The 25,568-nt window shown below is 44.7% G+C and overlaps 1 protein-coding gene across 24 annotated transcripts in view; it reads right to left on the bottom strand.

The window, feature by feature from the left end:
- The window catches only part of NRXN2 (neurexin 2), a 1,346,335-nt gene that overhangs the window by 865,423 nt on the left and 455,344 nt on the right, over positions 1-25,568 (bottom strand). For 23 of the 24 annotated variants that reach the window (XM_030218496.1, XM_030218492.1, XM_030218493.1 and 20 more), the window contains 2 exons: positions 1,297-1,416; positions 304-685 (listed from right to left, as the gene is read on the bottom strand). In XM_030218496.1, coding sequence (XP_030074356.1) covers positions 304-685; positions 1,297-1,416 — 502 coding nt within the window. The remainder of the gene's footprint in view (positions 1-303; positions 686-1,296; positions 1,417-25,568) is intronic. The other variant, XM_030218500.1, reaches the window with a different exon arrangement.

Genomic DNA, 25,568 nt, shown 5'->3' with positions numbered 1-25,568 from the left:
TGAATCTGAGAGATGGAGGGAGAGAGACAGTGAGCATGAAAGAGACAGGAAGAGAGGGAAGAAGAAAGAACAGCAGGAGAAGGACTGTCTGATTGACAGGGAGAGAGCATTTCCCAGATCCTTTCAGGGACTTTGAGACTAACAGTTGAACTGGTCCCGCCCTGAATCTCTGACCACAGTCCCTCTGCCTCCATCAGTTTCTTTCTCAGATTCAGGAAGCTCAAGAGCAACAAGACTGCTCCACTGTGACTTGCTGATTGGCCATCAGGACCAGAGTGTCTGCAGCTACACAAGGCAACTTACCCCTTTACCAGCTCCACCACAATGAAGTCGTTGCCATTTCCACTGTTGAAGAGAATAAGCCCATCACTAGTTGTAGTCTTGAACTGGAAGAAAAGGTGCATTGAGGCATAGGCCTGCAGAGTGGCCAGTGCCAGGTAGCTGGCCTTGGTCTTGAAAGTGACAGGGTCAGCCACAATGGCCCGCATGCCAAAGCGGGCATTCAGCTCACAGTAACTGATGTCACCGTTCTTGCACAGGTCAATGTAGGGCATGGAGTTGAAGATCAGACTGCTGAGGTGTCCAATAAAGTTGGAAGGCACTACAGAGATGAACCGGCGCTCTGTCATGATGCCTGTCTCAATGTTGTGAAACTCTAGTCGAGTGTGGTCTCCTGCCATCTGTCCTATGAACCATACAAACAGAGATTATTATTAAAATGGGCAGGACGATATCACAGCCATGATCAACTCCCAATGAGCTCTCTACATTTGGCCAGTCTCCTCTGATATTTTCAGACCCTTGCTATCTGCGTTTCAGTGTTTCCAGCTTCTGTGTTCCCTGCATTTTGCTATTCTCCTTCCAGAAGAGGAGTGGGGGTGGCTGGGGTAGATCAATAAAGCCAAGATACCAGGAACAAATTCCTTTATTGTCACAAGTAACTGGACAATAACCCAGGAATGTGTTAGTGGTATCTCTTGCCTTTTTTGATCTATCCCAGCCACTTTTACTCTGCTTTTGGTCTCTTATCTGCAGAGGCTGTTCCTTTCTACATTTGTCTCCTTCAGTATTCCCAGCCCCTGTACACTCTGCATCTGGTGTTTCCAGCCCCTGAGCTACTGTACATGCATTGTGCTGGAGTCTTTGGTGTTTCCGATCCCTGCATGCTCTGCATTTTACTGGAGTTCCCTCCATCATTTCCAACTCCTGTGCTCTATGTATTTTCTTGGAGTCTCCTCCAATGTTTTGAGCTCCTGTGTTCTTTGTATTTTAATAGTTTCCTACGGGGTAATATACCTTCCACAGTGACATTATCCACGGAGAGTTGAAGGCTCTTGCCACGGCGGAGGACACGGACTGTGTGCCACTCATTGTCATTTAACTTGTGACCTGCAAACAGGGTCTCCGGCCCCTTACCTACAAGATATATGAACAGTGAACAGGAGTGGAGGAGAAGAAGAGCATTAGAGTTAGGTGATAGACAATAGGAAAAGGATCAGTCAGAATACATAAGGTGGCAGTATGTCATACCCAAATACATACCTTACACATGCTAAAGACAAGGATATTCACTATGATCGCTATATGCCTTGCACCACCCATGATATACTGTACACCTGCCAGAGCTCTCAGAATCCCACATTTGTCCCAGAACTCTTATTACAGGTATCTTGGAGCTGAACATCTTCTAAGGATGGCTACAGGTTAGGGATGTGCATTTATTTGAAAATGAATGAAAAAACATGCTAAATGAGGGCATTTCCAGTTTGAGCCACTTTAAATGAACCAAATAGATGTGGGACCAGAATGAGCCAAAAATCATTCATGTGCATTCATTTTTGAGATCATTACAATGTATGGAGTCAGATATAATGAAGGGGGTTGAGGTGAGAAGATAGAAGAAGCACAGTCAGATTACTAAGCATGTTGAAATCTTTTGACAAGCAGCCAAAGAAGCCTATCCCAGCCTCATTTCTCTCAAATTCATGACTGATGAGATCAGCAACTCAGTAGAAATTTCTCTCCTGGATTTGGAAAGAGAAGGTGATAGGAAGGTGCTGGGTTTCAAACAATTAGAAAAAGAATCCATAAGAACACTGGAAAGAAAACAGCAGGTAGTCATTGTTTCTGTCAGTTTGTAAGAAAAAAGTTGCTTTTTAAAGTTAGATAAAAAAAGAAACACAAACTCCTCAATATTCAGGAATGGCTCCTGGCTAGTTAAATCACTTGTGTGGGGCTATCCATTGATATTCAGACAGTACCAAGCATACTGTGAAGTAACATAAAACACTACAAATGTCACTCAGGACCTACAGAGCAATTCTATCATACCACAGTAGCAGTAACTTCCACAAGTCACAAAAGAACCTATCTAGGAAAAGGCAGCACCAAAAATGTTGCAGTGGGCACTGGAACATCAGTACACCTATTGGAAAACTAAACAAGCCAGATTAGTACAGATCGATGCTGCACAGTTAATGCTGGCAGAAAACCATGTATCTTTATTCACAGAACACAGATAAGACCTTACCCAGAATAGAGTAAGAAAAAGTAACCACAAATTAAAAATAGAAATATGCAGGGCTTTTTTTGTGCCTGTATGCACCGGTATGGCGTACCAGCACCTTTTTTCACCTGGCGAGTCCTGCACCCTTCCTCTCACTCCCCTTCTTACTTTTTTTACGGACTTGGCAGCACGAATGGTGCAGCGATTGAGAGAGGCTGGCAGTGTCGGAGCTTCCCTCTGTGAGTCCCGCCTATGCAGAAACAGGAAGTTGAAACAAAGTAGGCAGGACTCGCAGAGGGAAACTCCGACGCTGGCAGCCTTTCTTTATCGCTTCACTGGCTGGCAGGCAGTGGAGAAGGAGGATGGGCTGGGGGAAGAAGAATCGCTGGACATGGATGAGAGGGGAGGGCAAGGGAGAGAGGAGAATCGCTGGACATGGATGGGAGGGGAGGGCAGGGGAGAGAAGAGAATTGCTGGGCATCGATGGGAGGGGAGGGCAGGAAAGAGAACATTTCTGGACATGGATGGGAAGGGAGGGCATGGAAGAGAGAATTGCTGGATATGGATGGGAGGGGAGGGGAGAGAGGAGACAAGCTGGACATGGATGGGAGGGGAGGGCAGGACGGGAGAGAGGAGAATCGCTGGACATGGATGGGAGGGGACGGCAGGGAAGAGAGAATTGCTGGAAATGGATAGGAGGGGAGGGCAGGGGAGAGAGGAGAATCGCTGGGCATCGATGAGAGGGGAGGGTAAGGAAGAGAGGTAAGGACATGGATGGAAGGGGAGGGCAGGGGAGAGAAGAGAATTGCTGGGCATCGATGGGAGGGGAGGGCAGGAAAGAGAACATTTCTGGACATGGATGGGAGGGGAGGGCATGGAAGAGAGAATTGCTGGATATGGATGAGAGGGGAGGACAGGGGAGAGAGGAGAATCGCTGGACATGGATGGGAGGGGAGGGCAGGGGAAAGAGGAGAATCACTGGACATGGATAGGAGGGGAGGGCAGGGGAGAGAGGAGATATACTGGACGGATGGGAGGGGAGGTCAGGGAAGAGAGATTCGCTGGACATGGTTGGAAGGGGAGGGCAAGGGAGAGAGGAGAATCATTGGACATGGATGAGGGGGGAGGGAAGGGGAGAGAGGAGAATCGCTGGACAATGATTGCAGGGGAGGACAGGGAACAGAGGAGAATCGTTGGACATGAGAGGGGAGGGCAGGGGAGAGAGGAGAATCGCTGGACAATGATTGCAGGGGAGGACAAGGAACAGAGGAGAATCGTTGGACATGAGAGGGGAGGGCAGGGGAGAGAGGAGACATGCTGGACATGGATGGAGGGAAGGGAAGACAGGAAGGAGATGCACATGGATGGGAGCGAAGGGCAGGGGAGAGAGGAGAAATGCTGCAAATGGATGGAGAGCAGGAGATAGAGGAGAATTGTTGGACATGGATGAATGGAGGGGTTGGCGGGGAGAAAGGAGACATGCTGGACTTGAATGGAGGAGAGGGGAGAGAGAATTATTGCTTTATATGGATACAGGGGAGGGAAGAGAGAGGAGAAATGCTGGACATGGATGGAGGAGAGGAGAAAGGAGAAGTGCTGGACATGGATGGAGGGGAGGAAAGAAAAAAAAAAGAAGATGCACATGGATGGAGATGAGGGAAAGGGAAGAGAGGAGAAAAACTGCACATGGATGGAGAAAATAGGCAAAAGCTGGATCCACGTTATACCTCCTCCAGTCAATTCCACAGAGGAGGATCCAGCTTTTACTTATGGATGTAGGGCAAAAAATGAAGACGAAAGGAGGAAAGTAAAGAAATAAATGGAAAGGAAGCCCTGGAAACGGAGTTAAGAGAACAGATAGAGAGCAACAGAATCAGACACTGGGACCAATATGGATAGAAAAACAAAGTCACCAGACAACAAAGGTGGAAAAAATCATTTTATTTTTATTTTAGTGTTTGGAATATGTCCAATTTGAGAATTTACATCTGCAGGCTTATTTTGCACTGGGTATACTGGTGCTGTAACAGCTTACAAAAATTATTTATAATGAAAAAAAATCATGTTATTTTTTTCTCCTATACTAGTATAATATTTTCAATGGTACCTTTTTATATGCGCCATGGCTAGTATAAGGGGTGTGGCTAATGTGGGTGTGGCTATCATAGGGGTGGGGCCATATGTAGTGGCCCTGCCCATAATGAGTATCGGCACCTTTTTTCCTACAAAAAAAGCACTGGAAATATGTAAACAAAAATAAAACAGAACCCCCCAAAAGCCAGCCTCTACATACACTGCAACATCAAAGGGCTCCTTTTACGAAGCTATACTACCGATTAGCGTGCGCTGAATGTGAAGAAGCCCATGGGAATGACACGTCCCCCTGTACTGTGCAAAATATAGACAGGAGATGTAAATGCCAAAAATTGACATATCCCAACAACTAAATTACAAATTAACAAATACAAATAAAACAAAAAATGGAAAATAAGATGACACCATTTTATTGGACTAAACACATATTTCAGTTAGCCTTCAGAGGTCAAAACCTCTTTCCCAGGTCAGAACAGTATACTGCTGTTATGGTATCCTGTCCTGACCTGAGGAAGGAGGTTTTTGGTCTCTGAAAGTTAATCAAAAATTTATAAAAATTAGTTCAATAACAAAGATAACACCTTATTTCCATTTGCATTTATATGTATTAACATTTACTAACAGAGCTACCATGCTACTTTATCTTAAACTAAAAATAAAATTCATATTTTGTTGTCTAATTGTGTTCGTCCCAGGCTCTAGTTTCTGCTTTTCTTGTCTTCTCTTAACTCTCTTTCCAGGATTTCCTGTCCATTTGACATTTTTCTTTCCCCTCCTTTTCCTTTCAGATTTCTTCAATTTATTTTTCTGCATCTCTGTCCAGACTTAAAGGTGAGCTAAAGGATTTAGCGTACACTAATGATTAGTGCGCGCTACATGCTAAGAAGCCCACAGGTATAAAATGGGCTTCTTAGTGTTTAGCGTGCACTAAATCCGTTAAAACACCTTAATAAAAGCATCCCATAATTTCTTAGTATCCAATCTTCAAATTTCTCTCTTTTTACTCTGTTTGCTTACAGCTTTTCCATCTCTTTTCCTTATCCCAGCTCTCCTTTTCCACTTCATCTTGTTCCCCAGTCTCTCACTAACTCTGCCCTCTTTCTTCCCTCCTTCCATCCAGCATCTGCTTGCTTTCTCTGCCCCCTTCTATCCTGCATCTGTCGTCTTCCATCCAGCCTCAGCCGTCTTTCTCTGCCCTCTTCCATCAGAATATTCCCTCTCTCCCCCTTCTCTCCAGCGTCTATCTCCTCTTTCTCTGCCCCTTTCCATCCAGCATCCATCCCCTCTCTCTTTCTCTGTCTCTTCCACCCAGCATCTGCCCTCTCTCTATCTTCCCTCTTCCACTCAGCATCTGCCCTCTATCTGCCCTTTTCCATTCAGTGTCTTTCCTCTCTCTCCCCTTCTCATGGTACTTTCCTTCTTTCTCTGCCCCCCCCCCCCACAGACACTCCCATCATTGCTGCTTCTTCTTTTCGAGACCGGTGGCGGTGGCAGCAGCAGCAAAGCATGTTAAATCAATGCAGAGCTGCACTCTACAAACCCGCAACTGCTGGTCCTGCTCTCTCCAACATTATCTTCGTGTTCTAGCGTAGACCTGACAGCCATGGGTATGTAGAGTGCAGTCCCATGCTGCTTTTCACATGCTTTGCCACTGTTGCTGCTGCCCTGAAAAAGGAGAAGCAGTGGCAGCAGTGGCGGCAGGAGGGAGGTGAGGAAGGGGCCCTGGTTCTTGTGACCCTACTGCGTAGCCATGAAGCTGAAAGGGAACACTGATGCACTCCCTTCTTGCCTGCACTCGGGGCGGACTGCCCCACCCTTGCTACACCACTGATCCTATCTGAGATAAGTGCAAAGTGCACATTGGTTGATAAGGCACCAAGGAGTTGATATTCAGATAGAGTTAACTGGATAGGAGGAGCTCCTACCCAGTAGCTCACACCGACTGGGGACTGGGTCCTGCCCAGATATTTAGCAGCACTTAACTAGCTAATGCTACTGAATATCTGCTCAGACGTCCTTGATGGTCCAGAGATGGTGTCTGGGCAGAGCCAGTTACCCAGTTAGTGACAATTTTCAGTCTGCTAACCAGGTACCTAGCCAGATAAAAGCCAGGACAGCAAAAAGGCTCTCCTAACTTTATCTGGGTAGTTACCCAGGTACTGGATAAGTACCGGTGGCTGTCCAATCCTCAAATGTTCAGCACCAGTATCGGGGGATGGCCTGGTGCTGAATATTTGGGTATAAAATGCTCACAATGGCCGGTGTTAAAAAAAAAAAAAACACTGACCACCATGGGCTGAATATTGCCCAGCAAATATCTTCAACAGATATTGCAGAATATGCCTATAATCAAATTTACATAGTGACATAGTAAATGATGGCAGATAAAGACCTGCATGGTCCATCCAATCTGCCCAAGAAGGTGACCAGAGCCACACCTGCCACTCCATGCAGATCACAGTCATTCATGACTGAACACTGATTGGCAATTTGCCATCATGCCAACCACATATAGGCAGTTACATATGACACAATTTTGGAACAATATCCCCACGATATTCAAAAGCATTTAGCCGTCCAAACTCAAGTCCAAACTCAAAACCCACCTCTTTACCACTGCTTTTGACTCCTAACTCACTTGCCTTGTCCTTTATCCTTACTTCTTTATTCCCTTACCCTTAATTGTTCTGTCTGTATTCCCTTACCCTTAATTGTTTTGTCCGTTTACCTATCTTATCTAGATTGTAAGCTCTTTGAGCAGGGGCTGTCTTTTCTGTATGGTGTACAGCGTTGCGTATGCCTTGTAGCGCTATAGAAATGATAAGCAGTAGTAGCAGTCCAGGATCGCACCTGGCCGGTTAAACGCCTCATAATTGGCTATCTGCGAATTTTAAGCAGGACATGGCCAACCAATATTCTAAGGTAGCTGATTAACTTTAAACTGGCTAAAGATATACCAGCTATTTAAGTGGCCCAATGTGGCTGCTTACAATAGCCAGATATGAACTGGATATTCAGGATAGCCGACTATATCATGCAATATAGCCGGTTATCTCCTAGGTGCTACCCGGGTATATTCAGCGGGGTATAGCGGCATAGTCAGACCTCAACGGGGGGGGGGGGGGGGAGGATGGGACATTTTGGCCTGCCTTCCCGCAGCACCCCCCCCCACCCCCCCCCGGCCGCTGCTGCTACCGCATCAACATACCTTGGCTGGCAGGGGTCCCCACTGGTCTCGCATTGCCTGCCCTGCTCTTCTCAGTCGCTCCATGAATGCTTGTTTTAATGAAACTGAGCATGCGTGAAGTGTCGCACATGCTCAGTTTCACTAAAATTAACATGCACAGTGCACGACTGAGAAGAACAGGACAGGCAATGCGGCGAAACCAGCACGGGATCAACGCTTCGACTGGCGGGGTTTGGGGACCCCTGCCAGCCAAACCAGGGGCCCCAGAGCTAATTGGGGGAGGCAGGCCCCCATGGCCCCCTGTAGCTACACCACTGGCAGGTGATAACCGTCTATCCCTCAGTGAATATCACCGGTTAAGTGCCATTTAACAGGCCAGATGCAATTCCTGGCTGGTTAAATGGTTTTGAATATCAGGGGGATAGTCTTTTGCTATTTACATGACAGACTGTAGAAGTCTGTCTGGCACTGGTTTTAGTTCCCAACTACTTGAGTTGCTAAATAAGCATCAATTGCCCCTCATAACACAGCAGCAGCCGTGTTTTGATTCCATTCTTTTCCTATTTAGGGGATCCTGTGTTTATCCCATGTATTTTTGAATTCTGTTACATTTTTTGTCTCTACTACCTCTATTGGGAGGGAATTCTAGGCATCCAATACCCTCTCTGTGAAAAAGTGCTTCCTGATGTTACTCCTATCTACCACCCTGCAACCTCAATTCATGCCCTCTAGTTCTATCGCTTCCCTGTCTCTGGAAGAGATTGCTTTGTAAAATCCTGTGCAGAAGGAAGGGATCCTCAGGAGCTTAGCCTAGAATGGGTGGCAGAGCTGGTGGTTGGGAGGCGGGGCTAGTGCTAGGCAGACTTATACGGTCTGTGCCGGGGCTGGTGGTTGGGAGGCAGGACTAGTGCTGGGCACACTTATACGGTCTGTGCCGGGGCTCGTGGTTGGGCGGCGGGGATAGTGCTGGGCAGACTTATACGGTCTGTGCCAGAGCTGGTGGTGGGAGGCAGGAATAGTGCTGGGCAGACTTATAGGGTCTGTGCCAGAGCTGGTGGTTGGGAGGCAGGGTTGGTGGTTGGGAGGCGGGGATAGGGCTGGCCAGACTTATAGGGTCTGTGCACTGAAGAGGACAGTACAAATAAAAAAAGTAGCACATATGAATTTATCTTCTTGGGCAGACTGGATGGACCGTGCAGGTCTTTTTCTGCCGTCATCTACTATGTTTACTATTATCTTATATATTTATACACTCAACACGATTTTAAATATAATTCTGGCCTCCACCATGAAGCCAAACAAAGGATTTACATGATCATATTTTGACTTCCCTTTAAGTAGATTTGTAACCATATTCTGAACTAATTGTAATATTCTAATGCTCATAATTAATAATCAGTATTATAAAGAATTACAATAATCAATCCTATTTAATATTAGTGAATGAATTACTAGAAATGATTGCAATTACCATTTTCCTGAAGATGATAAAAGTAAGTAAGAGTGGAGTAGAAGAATCTAAACAAGTCATAAAGACTAGGAGGTTTTTAGCTGCTGATGAAGAAGGCCTAGCCCTCCTTTTGCAAGCAAGCAGAAGAGGTGTTTCTCGAGGCGTTTTCCTCCTTAGAATTAATTGTCTTTTGCTTACCTAAACTGGTTTTCTAGAGTTATATGAAGTAGAAAAAGTAAGACATTGCCATCTGTGAAATTTGAGTTTATATTTGTAGTGAAACATCAAATTTTACCCCTAAGCTTAGCAGTTGATCTGATACCAATTGAAAAGACAACCAACATATATGGAAATATCTTGAATCCTATCCCTCTCCTAGAGTCCCAGAATCCCTTGGATTTCGTCAGAATTTAATTTGAAATGCTTTTCATGCAGCCAGTCAACAATCATAGTCAAACACTTGTTAGATAAACCTGGATTCTGCCGCAACCTGATCAAATAGCATGTAAACCAGCAGCTGTATATCATCTGCAAGCACATGGATCTCAATATCAGACTTCTGAATCTCCTAATGCTGCAAAATACACATTAAACAATACAGGGGCCAGAACAGATTATTATGTGACGCCACAGTATTAGAGAAACTGCCTTTCCAAAACGCACAATGTGACCTAGCGGTTAAATCAGGGGTAGGCAACCACAGTCCATGGCCACAACTCAGTTGGGTTTTCAAAATTTCTACAATGAATATGCATGAGATGGATTTGCATGTGCTGCTTCCACTGTACATATTCATTGTGGAAATCTTGAAAACCTGGCTGGGTTGTGGCCCTCAAAGACTGTAGTTGCCCACCCTGGGTTAAACCTTAAACCACCCTAAATATCTACTTTGCACTCCAAGACCTTGCAAACACTGCAAATGTTTCTCATGGGCAAATTAATTAAGACAATGAACCCAATATTTAAAATGATTGAAATGGCCAGGAGAAGATCCTGGCTGATTAAATCACCTGCCCGGAACTTAGCAGACATGTTCATAAGTAGCACTTAACCAGATAGCACCATTAACAATGTCCAGTTAGCAGCCAAACCAAAACTGGCTATTTTGGGGGTATTCCAGGGGTGAAGTTAACACTTCGCCGGTTAAGTGCCGACATTCAAGTTTCAAGTTTATTAACATTTGATTTACCGCTCTTTAGGGACCTTTCAGAGCGATTTACAATTTTTAAACAATGGATTATTAAAGAAAGACAAGAACTACAATGTGAGGCAGGACAAGGAAAAGAAAGATTGACTGATAGATCCATAATGTTGCCTGAACTCTGCTCACTTGTAGGCTAGAGTAGGCGCAGTCATAATTAAAAAGCATCTCTTAACCACCCAAAGTAATCGCATAAATAAGACTGCATAAAAGTCTGTCCTTTCTTTACGAAATCACCATAGCTGGTTTAGCGCTGAATATTGTACTTAACTAGCTATGTTTTTGCTGCCCTCATATACCCAGAAATTCAATACTGGAATCTGGACATGGCCCAGCACGGGAATTCCAGGGATATATGCTTACCGCATCCAGCTGAATATCTATTCGAATGGTTACTTTGCCGCTGAGCAAGATAACATTCGGATTTTTAAGTTAAACCTTGAAAACAGAATAACACAAGACAGGTTTTTTTTTGTGGCTTTTATGCACCATGAGCTAGATTGTATATATGGCACCTAAAAAATCGGCGCTAAAAAAAACTCACTTAAGTGGTATTCTATAATCTGCTCCTAAAGTTCAGCATGGTTTATAGAATTAACGCTTAAGCAGAGAGGTCGCACGTAAATTTAGGCACCACCATTTTCACCAACGAAAACGTGGTGCAAATGCCCGCGCCTAAATTTACGCACGGAGCACCGTTATTTTATAATTATGCGTGTAGCTCAAAACCACACCCCTGATCCGGCCGAAAACTCATGACCCTCCCATTTTCGCGCCCCCTTTTTCAGGCCCCACCTAACTTTACACGAGTAAGTCCCAATTAAATTTAATTAGTGCCAATATTTGCTTGTTAAAAAGCAATTATTGGCACTAATTGGCTCGTTATTCTATTACATTGCATGCAATTTTTGGTAACTTTTATAGAATCAGGGGCATGTGTGTATATATGTGGACATATGCCATTATCCTAATCATTTACATATTGAACTGGTATGTAAATGTTAGTGCCGCTTTATCGAATTCCGCCCCCCCCCCCCCCCCCCCCCATAGTATCTGCTGATATATGAATATCAGGACCTAAAATTATATAGATATTTTATAATAATACAGAACTGTTAAAGCAAAACCTAGGCCTTCACCGCAAGTCTCCAGATCTCTCATGAAATTAGCTGAGGATACTGCTATTGTAACAGTCAATAATAGATGTTGTTTAGGTCAATCGAGTGTTGTTTGACCACAGATTCACTTAACAAACCACCAGATATAACATTTAACTGTTAGTATGTGAGTATATTGTTTGCCTCAGCAGTGCAACTCATTGAACTTTACAGCAATCAGCGAGATTTCCAGCACCCACCTCCTCATTGGCAAAACCATATTATCTTATGCCAAAATGTATATTAGCTTAATAATCTTTCAATTAGCTATAGCATTTTCTTAAAGTGAATAATTTTCATCAACTTATCTTTTCAGAAACTTTCTCAAATGAAAGTAGATTGCTAGTCAGGGACTAAGACGTCCTATCAGCGTTTTGCTGACCGCCATTGGTGATATCCCTTAGGTTGTGAGCCCTCTAGGGACAGAGAAAGTACCGGCATATAATATGTACAGCGCTGCGTACATCTAGTAGCGCTATAGAAATGATTATTATTATTAGTAGTAGTAGTAAATTCAGTGCCGGACCATGTTCAGGTTCCAGCATTGAATTTCTGAGTATATGAGAGCTGCAAAAACATAGCCAGTTAAGTACAATATTCAGCACTAAACCAGCTATGGTGAACCGCGCAAAGATAGGACATCTTAGTCCTTGACTGGCAATCTACTTTCATTTGAGAAAGTTTCTTAAAAGATAAGTTGATGAAAATTATTCACTTTAAGAAAATGCTATAGCTAATTGAAAGATTATTAAGATAATGTACATTTTGGCATAAGATAATATTGTTTTTCCAATGAGGAGGTGGGTGCTGGAAATCTCGCTGATTGCTGTAAAGTTCAATGAGTTGCACTGCTGAGGCAAACAATATATTCATTTTCTATTTTAACAGTGGTACGAAGATTCGGGGCAGAGCTGGACATTGGAACTCACACAGAATTGGGACAGGACTGGACATTGGAACTATCCTAGTAAGCCTTGAGTCAGTGACAAAGCTGGGGATTAGACCTGAGGGAAATGGGAAACGTTCTACCAAAGGGATTTAACCTCTCACAGTATATACGGGTTTTTATAATGTGCTTCGCCTTAACCATATTAAAAAAAAGTGATCCCAAGGATATATACATCTCAGGAGGCTATAGAAGGGATGTTTTCAAAACAGGGAAAGAAGAGGGCATAGCAGGTAGAAAGGAATGAAGGAGGAGGTCCCTGCTTTTACAGCCCCAGCTCAGGACAGGCTACATTAACCCAGGGAATATGATAAAACTAGGGCTCCTCAGTATCCCTTGACATCTTATAAGTGGCCATCTGTCCCTTTAGGTAGAAAAGCCCCAGAGCAGAGGACTGAGAGTTGTGAGCGATCCCTAACAGAAGAACTGACTCCTCGCCAGGCAGAGCAAAACTGGAGTTCCCCAGGTTTGTTGGGCATCAGGGTGGAACTAACCTTCTTCCTTGGATGGATCAGCAATATATCATGAGCATGAGAACAGGGGAAGGGGCAAGGTGCTCATTCTGCCTCGTCTCACCCTATGCTTGGAACAACCTTCCTGAACCCTTACGCCAAGCCCCCTCCCTGCCCGTCTTCAAGTCTTTGCTTAAAGCCCACCTCTTCAATGCTGCGTTCGGCACCTAACCCTTACCGTTCAGTGAATCCAGACTGCCCCAATTTGACTGCCCCTATCGGACCGACAGTTCACTTGTCTATTAAATTGTAAGCTCTTTGAGCAGGGACTGTCTCTCTTTGTTAAATTGTACAGCGCTGCGTAACCCTAGTAGCGCTCTAGAAATGTTAAGTAGTAGTAGTAGTAGGGTGTTCCCACCAGCTGCAGACTGTCACGGTGTTCAGGAATGGAGTGAGTCCTTGTGTTGATCCGAAGATCAGTAGTCAGAATTCCCAACGCTTCACCCACAGCGACCACCGTTCCCCAGCGGTTGAGCCCCTGGGTCATGTGGCCAGCAGGACTTGGAAGTGGGATGAGAACAGGACTCAGGAGATGACAGAGACGGGCAGCAAACAGCAGAGGTCAGGTCCAGGCACAGAGTCAGGGCAGGCAGCAATCCAGTAGAAGTCAGGTCCAGGCACAGAGTCAGGGAAGGCAGCAGTCCAGTAGAAGTCAGGTCCAGGCACAGAGTCAAAACCAGATAAAACAGTAGTCTTCACAACAGGAATGCACCAGATACCAGGAAGAAGTAGCTGAGGCAAAGAGAGGAGGGAAATACCTAGTTTTAAAGTGAAGGCATCTGACATCAGAGTAGGCGTGCCCAAAGTGTAGACGCATCCAAAGTGTAGGTGCGTCAAACCGGAACTGAAGAGAGAAGTGTATGCAAACCTCTGCCTCCACGTCTGATGTTTCAGGTACATGACACAGACCCAGGAACCGAGCTCGGGGAAGCTGCTATGGAATATGAACCCACAGGCTGATAAGGGCAGCATGAGCAATGATGTCCCCCTCTCTACTGTTTGGGTTTGGAGGCCAAGGAGGTTTAATTGACAGGTGACGGCATCACAACATGACAAGGCTGAAGCTGTAGCCACCATCTCGATACACTCAAAATAAAGCAAATTAGTGGTCCACGCCAAGCCATACATATGCAGTCCTTATGTCTAATAAGTGTTTCCTATTGTTTTCGGTGACTCAATATGGCGGCAAGCTCTGCCTACTGGCTTCAGGCCAGTTAATGGGCCATGCATACTCCCGCTGTCTCCTGTTAATTAAACCTCCTTGGTGGAGGCCATGGGCTTCTATGGAAGCTTAAAGTGGGTGGATGCCTCTCTCTTTCCTTTGTACATAGAGGCACAGAAACAGTGGACAAGCTACAAGAATTTAATCTTACCAGTGCTGGAGAACGATTTTTGTGTGTGTCTCTGTGTTTTGATTCGATTGTGATTGCTTTAAAAGACAGAGAAAGAAAAGGTGAACTGAGAAGGGGGTGGGAGGAGAGGCTGAAGGTCTGAACTGTTCACAAAAATAAAAAAGGATTTTGTTCTGATGATGACTGGAACTTGTGGATAAAAGAAATTTGGAAAGTAATTTACCTCTGAGTTGAGGACAGGGTAGCTAGAAATATGCAATGCTGCTTGTTTCAGCCCTAATTGCTCAGCAGACTAAGAAAGACACTGGTTTGGCTGGAGCAGTGGATACCCAGCCTTAAAGAAACAGTAGCTTGAGTTCCAACCCTGGCTGTCCAACCATAGAAAAGCCCACAAGAACAGGGAAACTGAGCTTAACTGGTATTAGAAAATCTCCAGTATAATTGATCTAATGTTAAATTGTGGATGCTTTTGAGAAAAACTATAAATTAGCTAGTAGAAGAATAAATGGGAGGAATTCTACCAGAAACCCCTTTGGGCAGGCTCTGGGTGCAAATTGAACTCCGTGAAAAATATATATTTCAGCACTGCTCACTATATAGATAGCAGAGCTGATTATACATAATTTGGTCATTATTCAGTGCTATTTAACAGGCCAGGAACAGCAATTTGGGCAACATTATAATACAATTACCCCAATATTGACTGGATAAATGTTACATCAGGGAACACTAGTGAGGTAAAATTCCTAAATGTAATAAATGACTGCTTCTTGGAGCAACTAGTCCAAGAACCAACAAGAGGGGGAGCTATTTCAGATCTACTCCTTAGTGCAATGCAGGGCATGGTATGAGAGGTAACAGTATTGGGTCCGCTAGGAAAACAGTGATCATAACATGATCAAAGATGAGCTGATATCTGGAGTGAAGTCACCAAGGAAACCTACTGTAGCATCATTTAATTTTCGAAAGGGCGGCTACAACAAAATGAGGAAAATGGTTAAAAAGAAGCTAAAAGGATCGTCCGCAAAGGTTAGGACTTCAAATCAGGCATGGGCGTTATTTAAAAACACCATTGTGGAAGCCCAGACCAGATGTATTCCACGTATTAATAAAGTTGGAAAGAAAAGCAAACAACAGCCAGCATGGTTAAAAGGTGAAGTGAATGAGGCTATTAGAGCCAAAAGAACATCCTTCAAAGAATGGAAAAAGGATCCGAATGAAAAAAATAAGAAGCAATGTAAGCACTGTCAAGCTAGATGCAAAGCATTGATAAAGACTGCTAAAAGAGAATACGAAGAAAAACTTGCCTTGGAGACAAAACCTCATAGTAACACTTTTTTCAGGTACATCAGAAGCAGAAAGCCTGTGAGGGAATCCATGGGACCGTTAGATCATGAAAGAGCAAAAGGGGCACTCAGGGAGGACAAGGCCGTAGCAGAGAGATTGAATGAATTCTTTGCTTTGGTCTTTATGGAAGAAGATGAGATCTTTTCAAGGGTGATCTTTCCCTAGGTGCTCTAATCTCATCCCACAGTTTTCAATATCACCTTTACGCTGATGACTCCCAGATCTACCTCTCCACACCAGAAATCTCAGCTGAAATCCAGGCCAAGATATCTACCTGCCTGTCTGACATTGCTGCCTGGATGTCTGACCGCCACCTGAAGCTCAATATGTCCAAAACTGAGCTCTTTATCTTCCCACCTAAACCAACCTCTCCCCTTCCCCCACTCTCTATTTTTGTCGGCAACACACTCATTCTTCCTGTCTCATCTGCTCGTAACCTTGGGGTCATCTTCGACTCCTCCCTCTCCTTCTCTGCACATATTCAACAGATTGCTAAAACCTGTCATTTCTTCCTCTATAATATTGCCAAGATTCGCCCTTTCCTTTCTGAGCACGCTACCAGAACCCTCATCCACACTCTCATCACCTCTCGCTTAGACTACTGCAACTTGCTTCTCACAGGTCTTCCACTCAGCCATCTCTCTCCTCTTCAATCTGTTCAAAATTCTGCTGCACGATTAATATTTCACCAAAGTCGCTATGCCCATATCAGCCCTCTTCTGAAATCACTTCACTGGTTTCCGTATACAATTCAAGCTCCTCTTATTGACCTATAAGTGCATTCACTCTGCAGCCCCTCACTATCTCATCTCTCCCTACACTCCTTCTCAGGAACTCCGTTCACTAAGCAAATCTCTTCTAATTGCACCCTTCTCCTCCATCGCTAACTCCAGACTCCGTTCCTTTTATCTTGCCGCACCTTATGCCTGGAATAGACTTCCTGAGCCATTACGTCAAGCTCCATCCCTGGCCGCCTTCAAATCTGGGCTAAAGGCCTACCTGTTTGATGCTGCTTTTGATTCCTAACTTGTCACTTGCTCGTAACCTTTATCTTGTCTTCCTCTCTTCAATAATCCCCTTTTCCCTATGTGTCCTATCTGTCTGTCCTCCCTTTCCCTTGTCTTGTCTGTCTGTCTATCCTGATTTAGATTGTAAGCTCTTTTGGGCAGGGACTGTCTTTCTTCATGTTCAATTGTGAAATGCTGCGTATGACTGGTAGCGCTGTAGAAATGATTTGTAGTAGTAGTAGTAGTAGATGCAAAGGAACTGAAAGAAATTTTGGTGAGCCTGGAAGACATGCTGAGCCAAATTGACAAGTTAAAGAGTGATTAATCACCTGGACCAGATGACACACACTAGAGAATGACGCATGGACAAAATTTGTCCCTGTCCCATCCCTGTGAGTTCGGTCCTCATCCCCACCCCATCTCTTTGAGCTCTGTGTTCATCTCCACCCCATCCCCTTGAACTCTGTCCCCATCTCTGCCCCATCCCTGTGAGCTCTGTCCCCGTCCTGTCCCTGCTAGCTCTTAGAATCTCATCTGCATAAGTCTTGTTCTAATTTATATTTAAATCATTTTATTAAAGTATAAAAAGAATGAATATTCTGTACAACTGTTGTTTTATAAATCACAAACAATACAGAATAAGGGTCAACAAAATCCCAGTATCATCTCACAAATATCGCCTCCACTATCAGGAAAACTGAACAAGCCAAATTACTACAGAATGCTACATAGAAAATTCATGCTAACAGAATACCTCTGTCACACATGCACAGAATACAAATGCCAAATACATAATAGCTGACCAAAAATGATAAACATATATTAACCTAAAACTACCAGAAGCCACACCACAGAAACAGAAAGATATGCATTTCCTCCTATATGGTGCAAAACATAAAGATCACACATGCCAGAGATGGTGTTAGGGAGTGCAAATAGGACATCTGCCCCCTGGCCAGAGAGAGCCCTAAGCCTATCTCTATCCTCTCCACCTATGTCCAGCATCACTCTTCTGTGTCCCTATGCCCCCCACAAGTCCAGCATCTCCCTTCTGCATTCCTATTCTTCCTTCTGTGTCCATATACCCCCTCCCATGTCTGGCATTGCCCCTCTATGTCCCTTCCCTTCCTCCCTTGCAGGTCCAGCACCTCTGTTCCTTCCCTCCTGCCCTACCCCCCATGGGTCCAGCGCCTCTCCCTTCCCCTCCCTCTAGTCAGCCCTCCCTCCCCCCAATGGTCCAGCGACTTTCTCCTTTCTCTGCAGCTCCCCCTTCGGGTCCAGCAGCCCCCTCCCTTTCCATGGGTTCACTCCAGCAACGCCCCCCTCCCGCATTTCCAGCGCCCCCTCTCTGTGGGTCCCTATAGCCAGTCTCTCCAAATGATACACTAATTACAATTTACAGCAAATTATTACTCTATCTATGAAAAGTTAATCCATTATTATACTTTGTCTGTGTGTACATCTGTATGCTACACAAGCCAGCATGTTTGAAAATATAAGTGGGATCAAATATAAATGGTACCAACAATAAAGAATGAGAACCTAGAAGAAGTAGCTCACAGGTTTGGTTGCTTTGTTTTGAGACTCCCTGCTCCCTGTCCCCGCAGTCAGGTATCTGAGCTCTCCCTCCCTTCCTTCGGGTCTGCCTGGCTATCTCTTCTGTTTCCAGCAGAAAGCTGCGGCGCAGGCAGTGCTGAAGACAGCTGCTTCCGGCAGTCCTGGTCCATCTCGCTGCTTTGGCCCACTCACAAGAAGTTGAAAAGGTGGGATGAAGCAGCGACGGGACCGGGGCAGCCAGAAGTAGCTGTCTTCAGCTCTGCCAGTACCATGGCTCACTACTGGAAACAGGGAGGAAAGATAGACGGCTGGATCCGAAGGAAGAGAGGGAGAGCTCAGCTGTCTGACTGTGGGGAGCAGGGAGCACAGGGAGCCTGAGGAAGCAAAAAACCGCCTGGCTGGCCACTATTATTGGGGGGCCTGAGACAGAAACAGGGGGGCCTGGGCCCCTGAGGCCCCCTGTAGCTACGCCACAAACAAGCCACAAGGGAGGAGGAGCAAAATGATGCCAAGAAGAGACCTGAGCTCAAATTTTGGAAGCCAGTTGTTAAAGTTTAACAACCGGCTCCCAAAATTCTTAAAAAATTAACAAGCGGCTCGTGCCGGCTACAGCACACCACTGCCTGGCGGCATAAGGCAGAGCTACTGTGGGATGAAGGGAGGGAGGAAGGGAGGGAGGAAGGCAGGTATGGACATGCAGTGCTGGGAAAGGTAACTGAAACTGTTTTTTTTACTGCTCTGTGAGGTGGTAAAAAAATTTGCTCCTGCATTTGTGGTAAACGGCCAGATTATTTTTCTTATAGCACAGATTTACAATGAATTACTGCGGTTTATCGCAGATCTCCATCCCCATGTCATTCTCTAACATACACCCCAGGAAACTGAAAGAACTCAAACATGAAATTGTTGAGCTGCTGTTAGTGATCTCTAACCTATTGTTAAAATTGTCCATAGAACCTGAAGATTGGAGGGTGGTAATAAAATGTAACGCCGATTTTTAAAAAGGGTTCCAAGGGTGATCCGAAATGTTACAGACAGGTAAGCCTGACTTCAATGCCAGGCAAAATAGTGGAAACTGTTATAAAGAATAAAATTACAGAACATATAGACAAACTTGGTTTAATGGGACAGAATCAGCATAGGTTCAGCCAAAGGAATGCCTCATAATTTGCTTCATTTCTTTGAAGGCATGAATAAACATATGGATAAAGGTGAGATGGTTGACATGTGTATCTAGATTTTCAGAAAGCTTTTGACAAAGTTCCTCATGAGAGACTCCTGATAAAATTAAAAAGTCAAGGAATAGGAGGCAATGTCCTTCTGTGGATGAGGAATTGGTTATTGGACAGAAAATAGAGGCTAGGGTTAAATGGCCATCTTTCTCAGTAGAGGAGGGTGAATATTCGAGTGCCACAGGGATCTGTACTGGGACTGGTGCTATTCAACATATTTATAAGTGATCTGGAAATCAGAACGACGAGTGAGGTGATTAAATTTGCAGATGACACAAAACTATTCAAAGTTGTCAAAATGCATGCGGATTCTGAAAAATTGCAGGAAGACCTTAGGAAACTTGAAGACTGGGCATCCAAATGGCAGATGAAATTTAATGTGAACAAATGCAAAGTGATGCACATTGGGAAAAATAAGCCAGATCATAGTTACCTGAAGCTAGGGACCACCTTAGGAGTCAGAACTCAAGAAAAAGCTCTAAGTGTCATTGTTGAAAATGTGCTGCAACCTTCTGCCCATTGTGTGGCGACAGACAATAAAGCAAACAGGATGCTAGGAATTATTAGGAAAGGGATGCAAAATAAGACCAAGAATATTATAATGCCTCTGTATTGCTCCATGGTGCGACCTCACCTTGAGTATTGCGTTCAGTTCTGATCGCCGTATCTCAAAAAAGATATAGTGGAATTAGAAAACATTCACAGAAGAGTTACCAAAATGATAAAGGGGATGGAACTCCTCCCATATGAGGAAAGACTAAAGAGGTTAGGGCTCTTTAGGTTGGAAAAGAGATGGCTGAGGAGGGGATATGACTGAGGTCTACAAAATCCTGAGTAGAGTTAGAACGGGTAAAAGTGAATCAATTTTTCACTGTTTCAAAAAGTACAGGGGACACAATGAAATAACGTGGAAATACTTTTAAAATAAACAGGAGGAAATATTTTTTTACTCAAAGAATAGTTAAGCTTTGGAACTCGTTGCCGGAGGGATGTGGTAACAGTGGTTAACTTATTTGGGTTTAAAACAGGGTTGGACAAGTTGCTGGAGGAAACTTCCATAGTTGTTATTGAGATGGGCATAGGGTGTGCCACTGCTTGCCCTGGGATTGGTAGCATGGAATGTTGATACTATTTGGGTTTCTGCCAGGTAACTGTGACCTGGATTGGCCACTGTTGAAACAGGATACTAGATGGACCATTGGTCTGACCCAATATGGCTATTCTTATGTTCTTATATTAAATAGATTCAGCTTAGGACAGTTTGTTATCTTGGCTGAATATTAGTGCTTAGCACACAGTGGCTAACTGGCTATATTCAGCGCTTTGCTGGCTAAGTTTAGCGGCCAAATTGAACTGTCTAAATAGCAGTCCTATCTTTGGCTGCTATAAACTTAACCAGCCAAAGCTGAATATTAACTTGGCTGGTTAAGTTTAAGCTGGCCAAAAAACACACCAAAACGGATATTCAATGCTGGTTACCTGAAACGGGCCATTTCCGGTAACCAGCACTGAATATCCATTTTTTTTGGGGGGGGGGGGGGGGGGGGGGTTGGCCAGCTTAAACTTAACCAGCCAAGTTAATATTCAGCGCAGGCTGGTTAAATTTATAGTGGCCAAAGACAGGACTGGTATTTAGGCTGATGGGGCCCTTAGTTGGCCTGCCTCCCATGGGCTGAATATCATCCGGAATATATTTAAACACTGTGTCTGACATTTTGATCATGTCATTTGAATATTAATCCATTAATTTTTTTACCTCTTCAGTGGCACTTCTTGAAGACAAAAACAGACACCTGCAGAAAGCTGAGAAAAGACAAACTGCTTCCCAGGCCTGTGTTTTGAGACTGAGGAGGATGGATACTGCCATCTACTGTAAGGATCAAGTACCGCAGCCTTCACTGCTGAGGTTTGGGAATGGATTCCTACAGAGAAAGTAAGTTATTAAGGGGTCCTTTTACTAAGGTGCAGGGCCGCCGAGAGGGGGAGACAGGGGGGACAAAAATTGCCCGGGCCTGGCCTGAAAGGGGGGCCCGGCGACGACGATCGCTGTAATGGTTTTTTTCCTCCAACTCCCTCGCGCAGATACTATAGCAGTCCTCCGCAGTCGCAGCCGGCAGCCTCGTACTCGCGATTCGCTCTGCTCCTGCGTACGTGCGGCGCATGCCGCATGGGTGGTGTGTGGCCAGCGGCGCCAGCCTATGCAGTGCTACGGCTAAGGGATGGCGGGTGGGGCTGGTGCCTGCTGCTGCTCCTCTTCCGGCCGGGTCACGTTGTGCATGCGTGTGGCAGGTCATCATCACCATCAGGACAGGTGTGGCGGGCTAAATTTGGAGCTGAAGCAATAATTTATGGGAGACGATGGAGAGCAAGCAGTTTTGGAGGCCGCAGCCAGGTCGGGGGGATTTGAGCGTGCACAGACTTGTGCACTGGACTGAGGAAAGAAAGAGCAGCACCACCAAGCCACTGGACCAGGTAATAAAATTATTCTTTATAATGCTTTATAAATGCAAGCCTTAGGATGCTAATCAATTAGCACCACAAATGTATACAGCGTGCAAGGACTAGTAGGTGACATAAGACATTTCTGGACTGTTTTTTTTCACCAATCTGCGAGTTTAAGAGTTTTCCCATTAATTTTCTTATTTCTTGAATATTTAATGTGAACAGGCATACTCTGTCACAATGAAGCTGAGAGACAACAGGGATGGGGATAGAATTAAGAAGGGAAAGCGTGGGAAGCAATGAAAAATGGAATTCTTTACAACGTATGTGTGTGTGCATACATGCACCTGCTCTTACACATGCATGTATGTTTATATGTGCATGTGTTTCTCTGTGTTGTCTGTATGTCTGACCTGGAGAAGAAAAGTATTAATCGTTATTTTTTCTCCCACACTTTACAACTTTTCAAAGTTGCCACAATACCATTATACGTCTGTTATAGGTTTCTCAAATTTAGCCTCAGTGGTGCTTAATTGTCCAAATACTTAGTTTTTGGCAATTGATCTACGCACCAAATTCCTCATTGGCATCTACATAATTATTTGAAGAATATTTTAAAGCACTTAACTACTACTACTTAACATTTCTAGAGCGCTACTAGGGTTACGCAGCGCTGTACAGTTTAACAAAAAAGGACAGTCCCTGCTCAAAAGAGCTCACAATCTAATGGGCGAAATGTCAAGTTGGAACAGTCTAGATTATTTTAAAGCATTTAACTTAAGTATATTCGGACAGGGGGCGCAAAACTGTCCGACATGCATGTTTCGCCTGCTAGGCTGTGTCAAGGACTCACCCCTTATGCGGTTCTAGTGCCAGCTCAACTAAGTTATTCTTCAAATAATTATGTAGAAGCCGATGAGGAATTTGGTGCGTAGATCAATTGCCAAAAACTAAGTATTGGACAATTAAGCACCACTGAGGCTACATTTGAGAAACCTATAATAGACATATAATGGTATTGTGGCAACTTTGAAAAGTTGTAAAGTGTGGGAGTAAAAATATCGATTAATAGGTCGGGGACCATCAAATGTGAAGTTATTTAAAGCCATGCCATCATATTAAGCACCTTATTTTCTTTGTGCTCCATTCCCTTTGCCACACTCCCTTTCTCCTATTTTTAGTTTCAGCACTGTGATTTCAATGCAGGGGCCCGGCCCGGTGGTGGACGGAGGGGGTCAGGTGGAGGGGGGAGCGGCAGCGGCAATGACCTCGGGGGGGGGGGGGGCCCAGGGAATGGCCTTGTCACGGGTCCGGCCCAGTCTCTCGGCGGCCCTGCTAAGGTGCGCCGAAAAATTGCTTCCACTGGTGTAGATGCGTGTATTCGACGCTCGCAGGTCCATTTTTCAGCGCGCCTGCAAAAGAGGTCTTTTTTTGCCCAAAAATGGACATGCGGCAAAATGAAAATTGGCACTCGTCCATTTTGGGCCTGATACCTTACTGCCATCCATTGACTTAGCGGTAAGGTCTAATGCGTTAACCGGGCAGTAATCATCAACGCGTGTACAATGCCAATTACCGCCCGGCTAGCGCCGCACACCGGAAATTTTCCAGAATGTACAGTGGGCATGCGTAAAAAATGAAATTACCACCCAGGCCACGTGGTAGCCAGGCAGTAGTTCCGAATTGGCTGCACTGGGTGCGTGTAGCGCAGCAGTAAGCCCACTGCGGGCTTACCATGCGCCAATCTGGAACTATCGCCAGGCTACTGCTGGAGACTGGTGGTTGTTCCCACCCCTAACATGTGTCATTTCCAGTGTTACAAAAATATGATCTATTTTTATAGTGCTGGAACTTAACCGGTGGTAATCACTGCCCGGTTTCTGCCGGGTTAGCGAAGGAGCCCTTATCGCCATCTCAATGTGTGGCGGTAAGGGCTCTCCCTCAAAATGTGCATGTGGTAAGTGTTTCTTTTACCACACGGCCATTTCTTTTCCTCAAAAAAGACGGCCTTTTACCCGCTGTGGTAAAAGGGGGCCTCAGTGTGCGTCAAAAATCATACGCTAATGCTAATGCAGGCCCCCTCTTACCACAGCTTAGTGAAAGGGCCCTTAAGGATGGACCAAAATGTACATTTTATATAGATTGATAGATATAGATATATATTTTAAAGTTACCTCAGGATGAAAAGGGACATTACACAAGCAACCTTTTGAAATGCCTGGGGATTAGATACATTTATTTTTCCAAGAGAGAGGAGGAAAAAATTAAAGCCTCCTCCAACGCTATAAGATTAGAGCTTGTTATTAATAATTTAGAACAGTGAAAAAGCCAACAATTAGAACTGCAATACAGAGAGATAAAGTGGGTCAATTTTCGAAGGAACCTATGGGGTCAATATTCAGCCGTCAGGCAGTGAGCATTTTGCTCACTGCCGACGGCATTATTCCCAAATAGGACCGAAAGTGGTGAACTGGACAGGAAACTGGTTGACCAACAGGTGGCAGAGGGTGGTGGTAAATGGAATCTGTTCGAAGGAAAGGAAGGTGAGCAGTGGAGTTCCTCAGGGGTCGGTGCTGGGGCCTATTCTGTTTAATATATCTGTGGGAGATATTGCTGAAGGGTTGGAAGGAAAGGTGTGCCTTTTTGCGAATGACACGAAAATAGCCAATAGAGTGGATACCCTGGAGGAAGTAGAAACGATGAAAGGGATCTCCAAACCTTAGAAGAATGGTTGAGGGTCTGGCAGTTTAAATTTAATGCCAAGAAGTGTAGAGTGATGCACTTGGGTTGCAGAAACCCAAAAGAGAGATACCAAATAGGAGGGGAGAGATTAGTAAGCTTGACTCAGGAGAGAGACCTTGGGGTGTTGGTGTCGGAGGATCTGAAGGTGAAGAAACAATGTGAAAGGCGAAGGCCGTGGCCAGAAGGATGCTAAGCTGCATAGAGAGGGGCATAACTAGCAGAAGAAAGGAGGTGTTGTTGGTGAGGCCCCACTTTGAGTATTGTGTTCAGTTTTGGAGGCCGTATCTTGCTAAAGATGTAAAAAGACTGGAAGCAAGCGGTGCAAAGAAAAGCTACAAAAATGGTATGGGATTTACGTTGCAACCATACGAGGAAAGACTTGCTAACCTGAACATGTATACCTTGGAAGAAAGGAGAAACAGGGGTGACATGATACAGACGTTCAAATATTTGAAAGGTATTAATCCGCAAACAAACCTTTTCCGGAGACTGGAAGGTGGTAGAACTAGAGGACATGAATTGAGGTTGAAGGGAGGCAGACTCAGGAGTAATGTCAGGAAGTATTTTTTCATGGAGAGGGTGGTGGATATGTGGAATGCCCTCCTGTGGGAGAAGATAACGGTAATAGAATTCAAACATGCGTGGGATAAACACAAAGGAATCCTGTTTTGAAGGAATGGATCCGCGGATTCTTAGTGGAGATTAGGTGGCAACGCCGGTAATTGGGAAACAAAACCGGTACTGGGCAGACTTCTACAGTCTATGCTCTGATCGTGACTGAATAGATAGGGATGGGCTGGGGCTTCGACGTTAGCTTCAGAAAAGTGCTGGGCAGA

The sequence above is a fragment of the Microcaecilia unicolor genome, chromosome 11, assembly GCF_901765095.1.
Source record: "Microcaecilia unicolor chromosome 11, aMicUni1.1, whole genome shotgun sequence".
NCBI lineage: Eukaryota > Metazoa > Chordata > Amphibia > Gymnophiona > Siphonopidae > Microcaecilia > Microcaecilia unicolor.
Note: the sequence above shows the minus strand (reverse complement) of the source record. Positions and strands in the feature narration are given on the sequence as shown.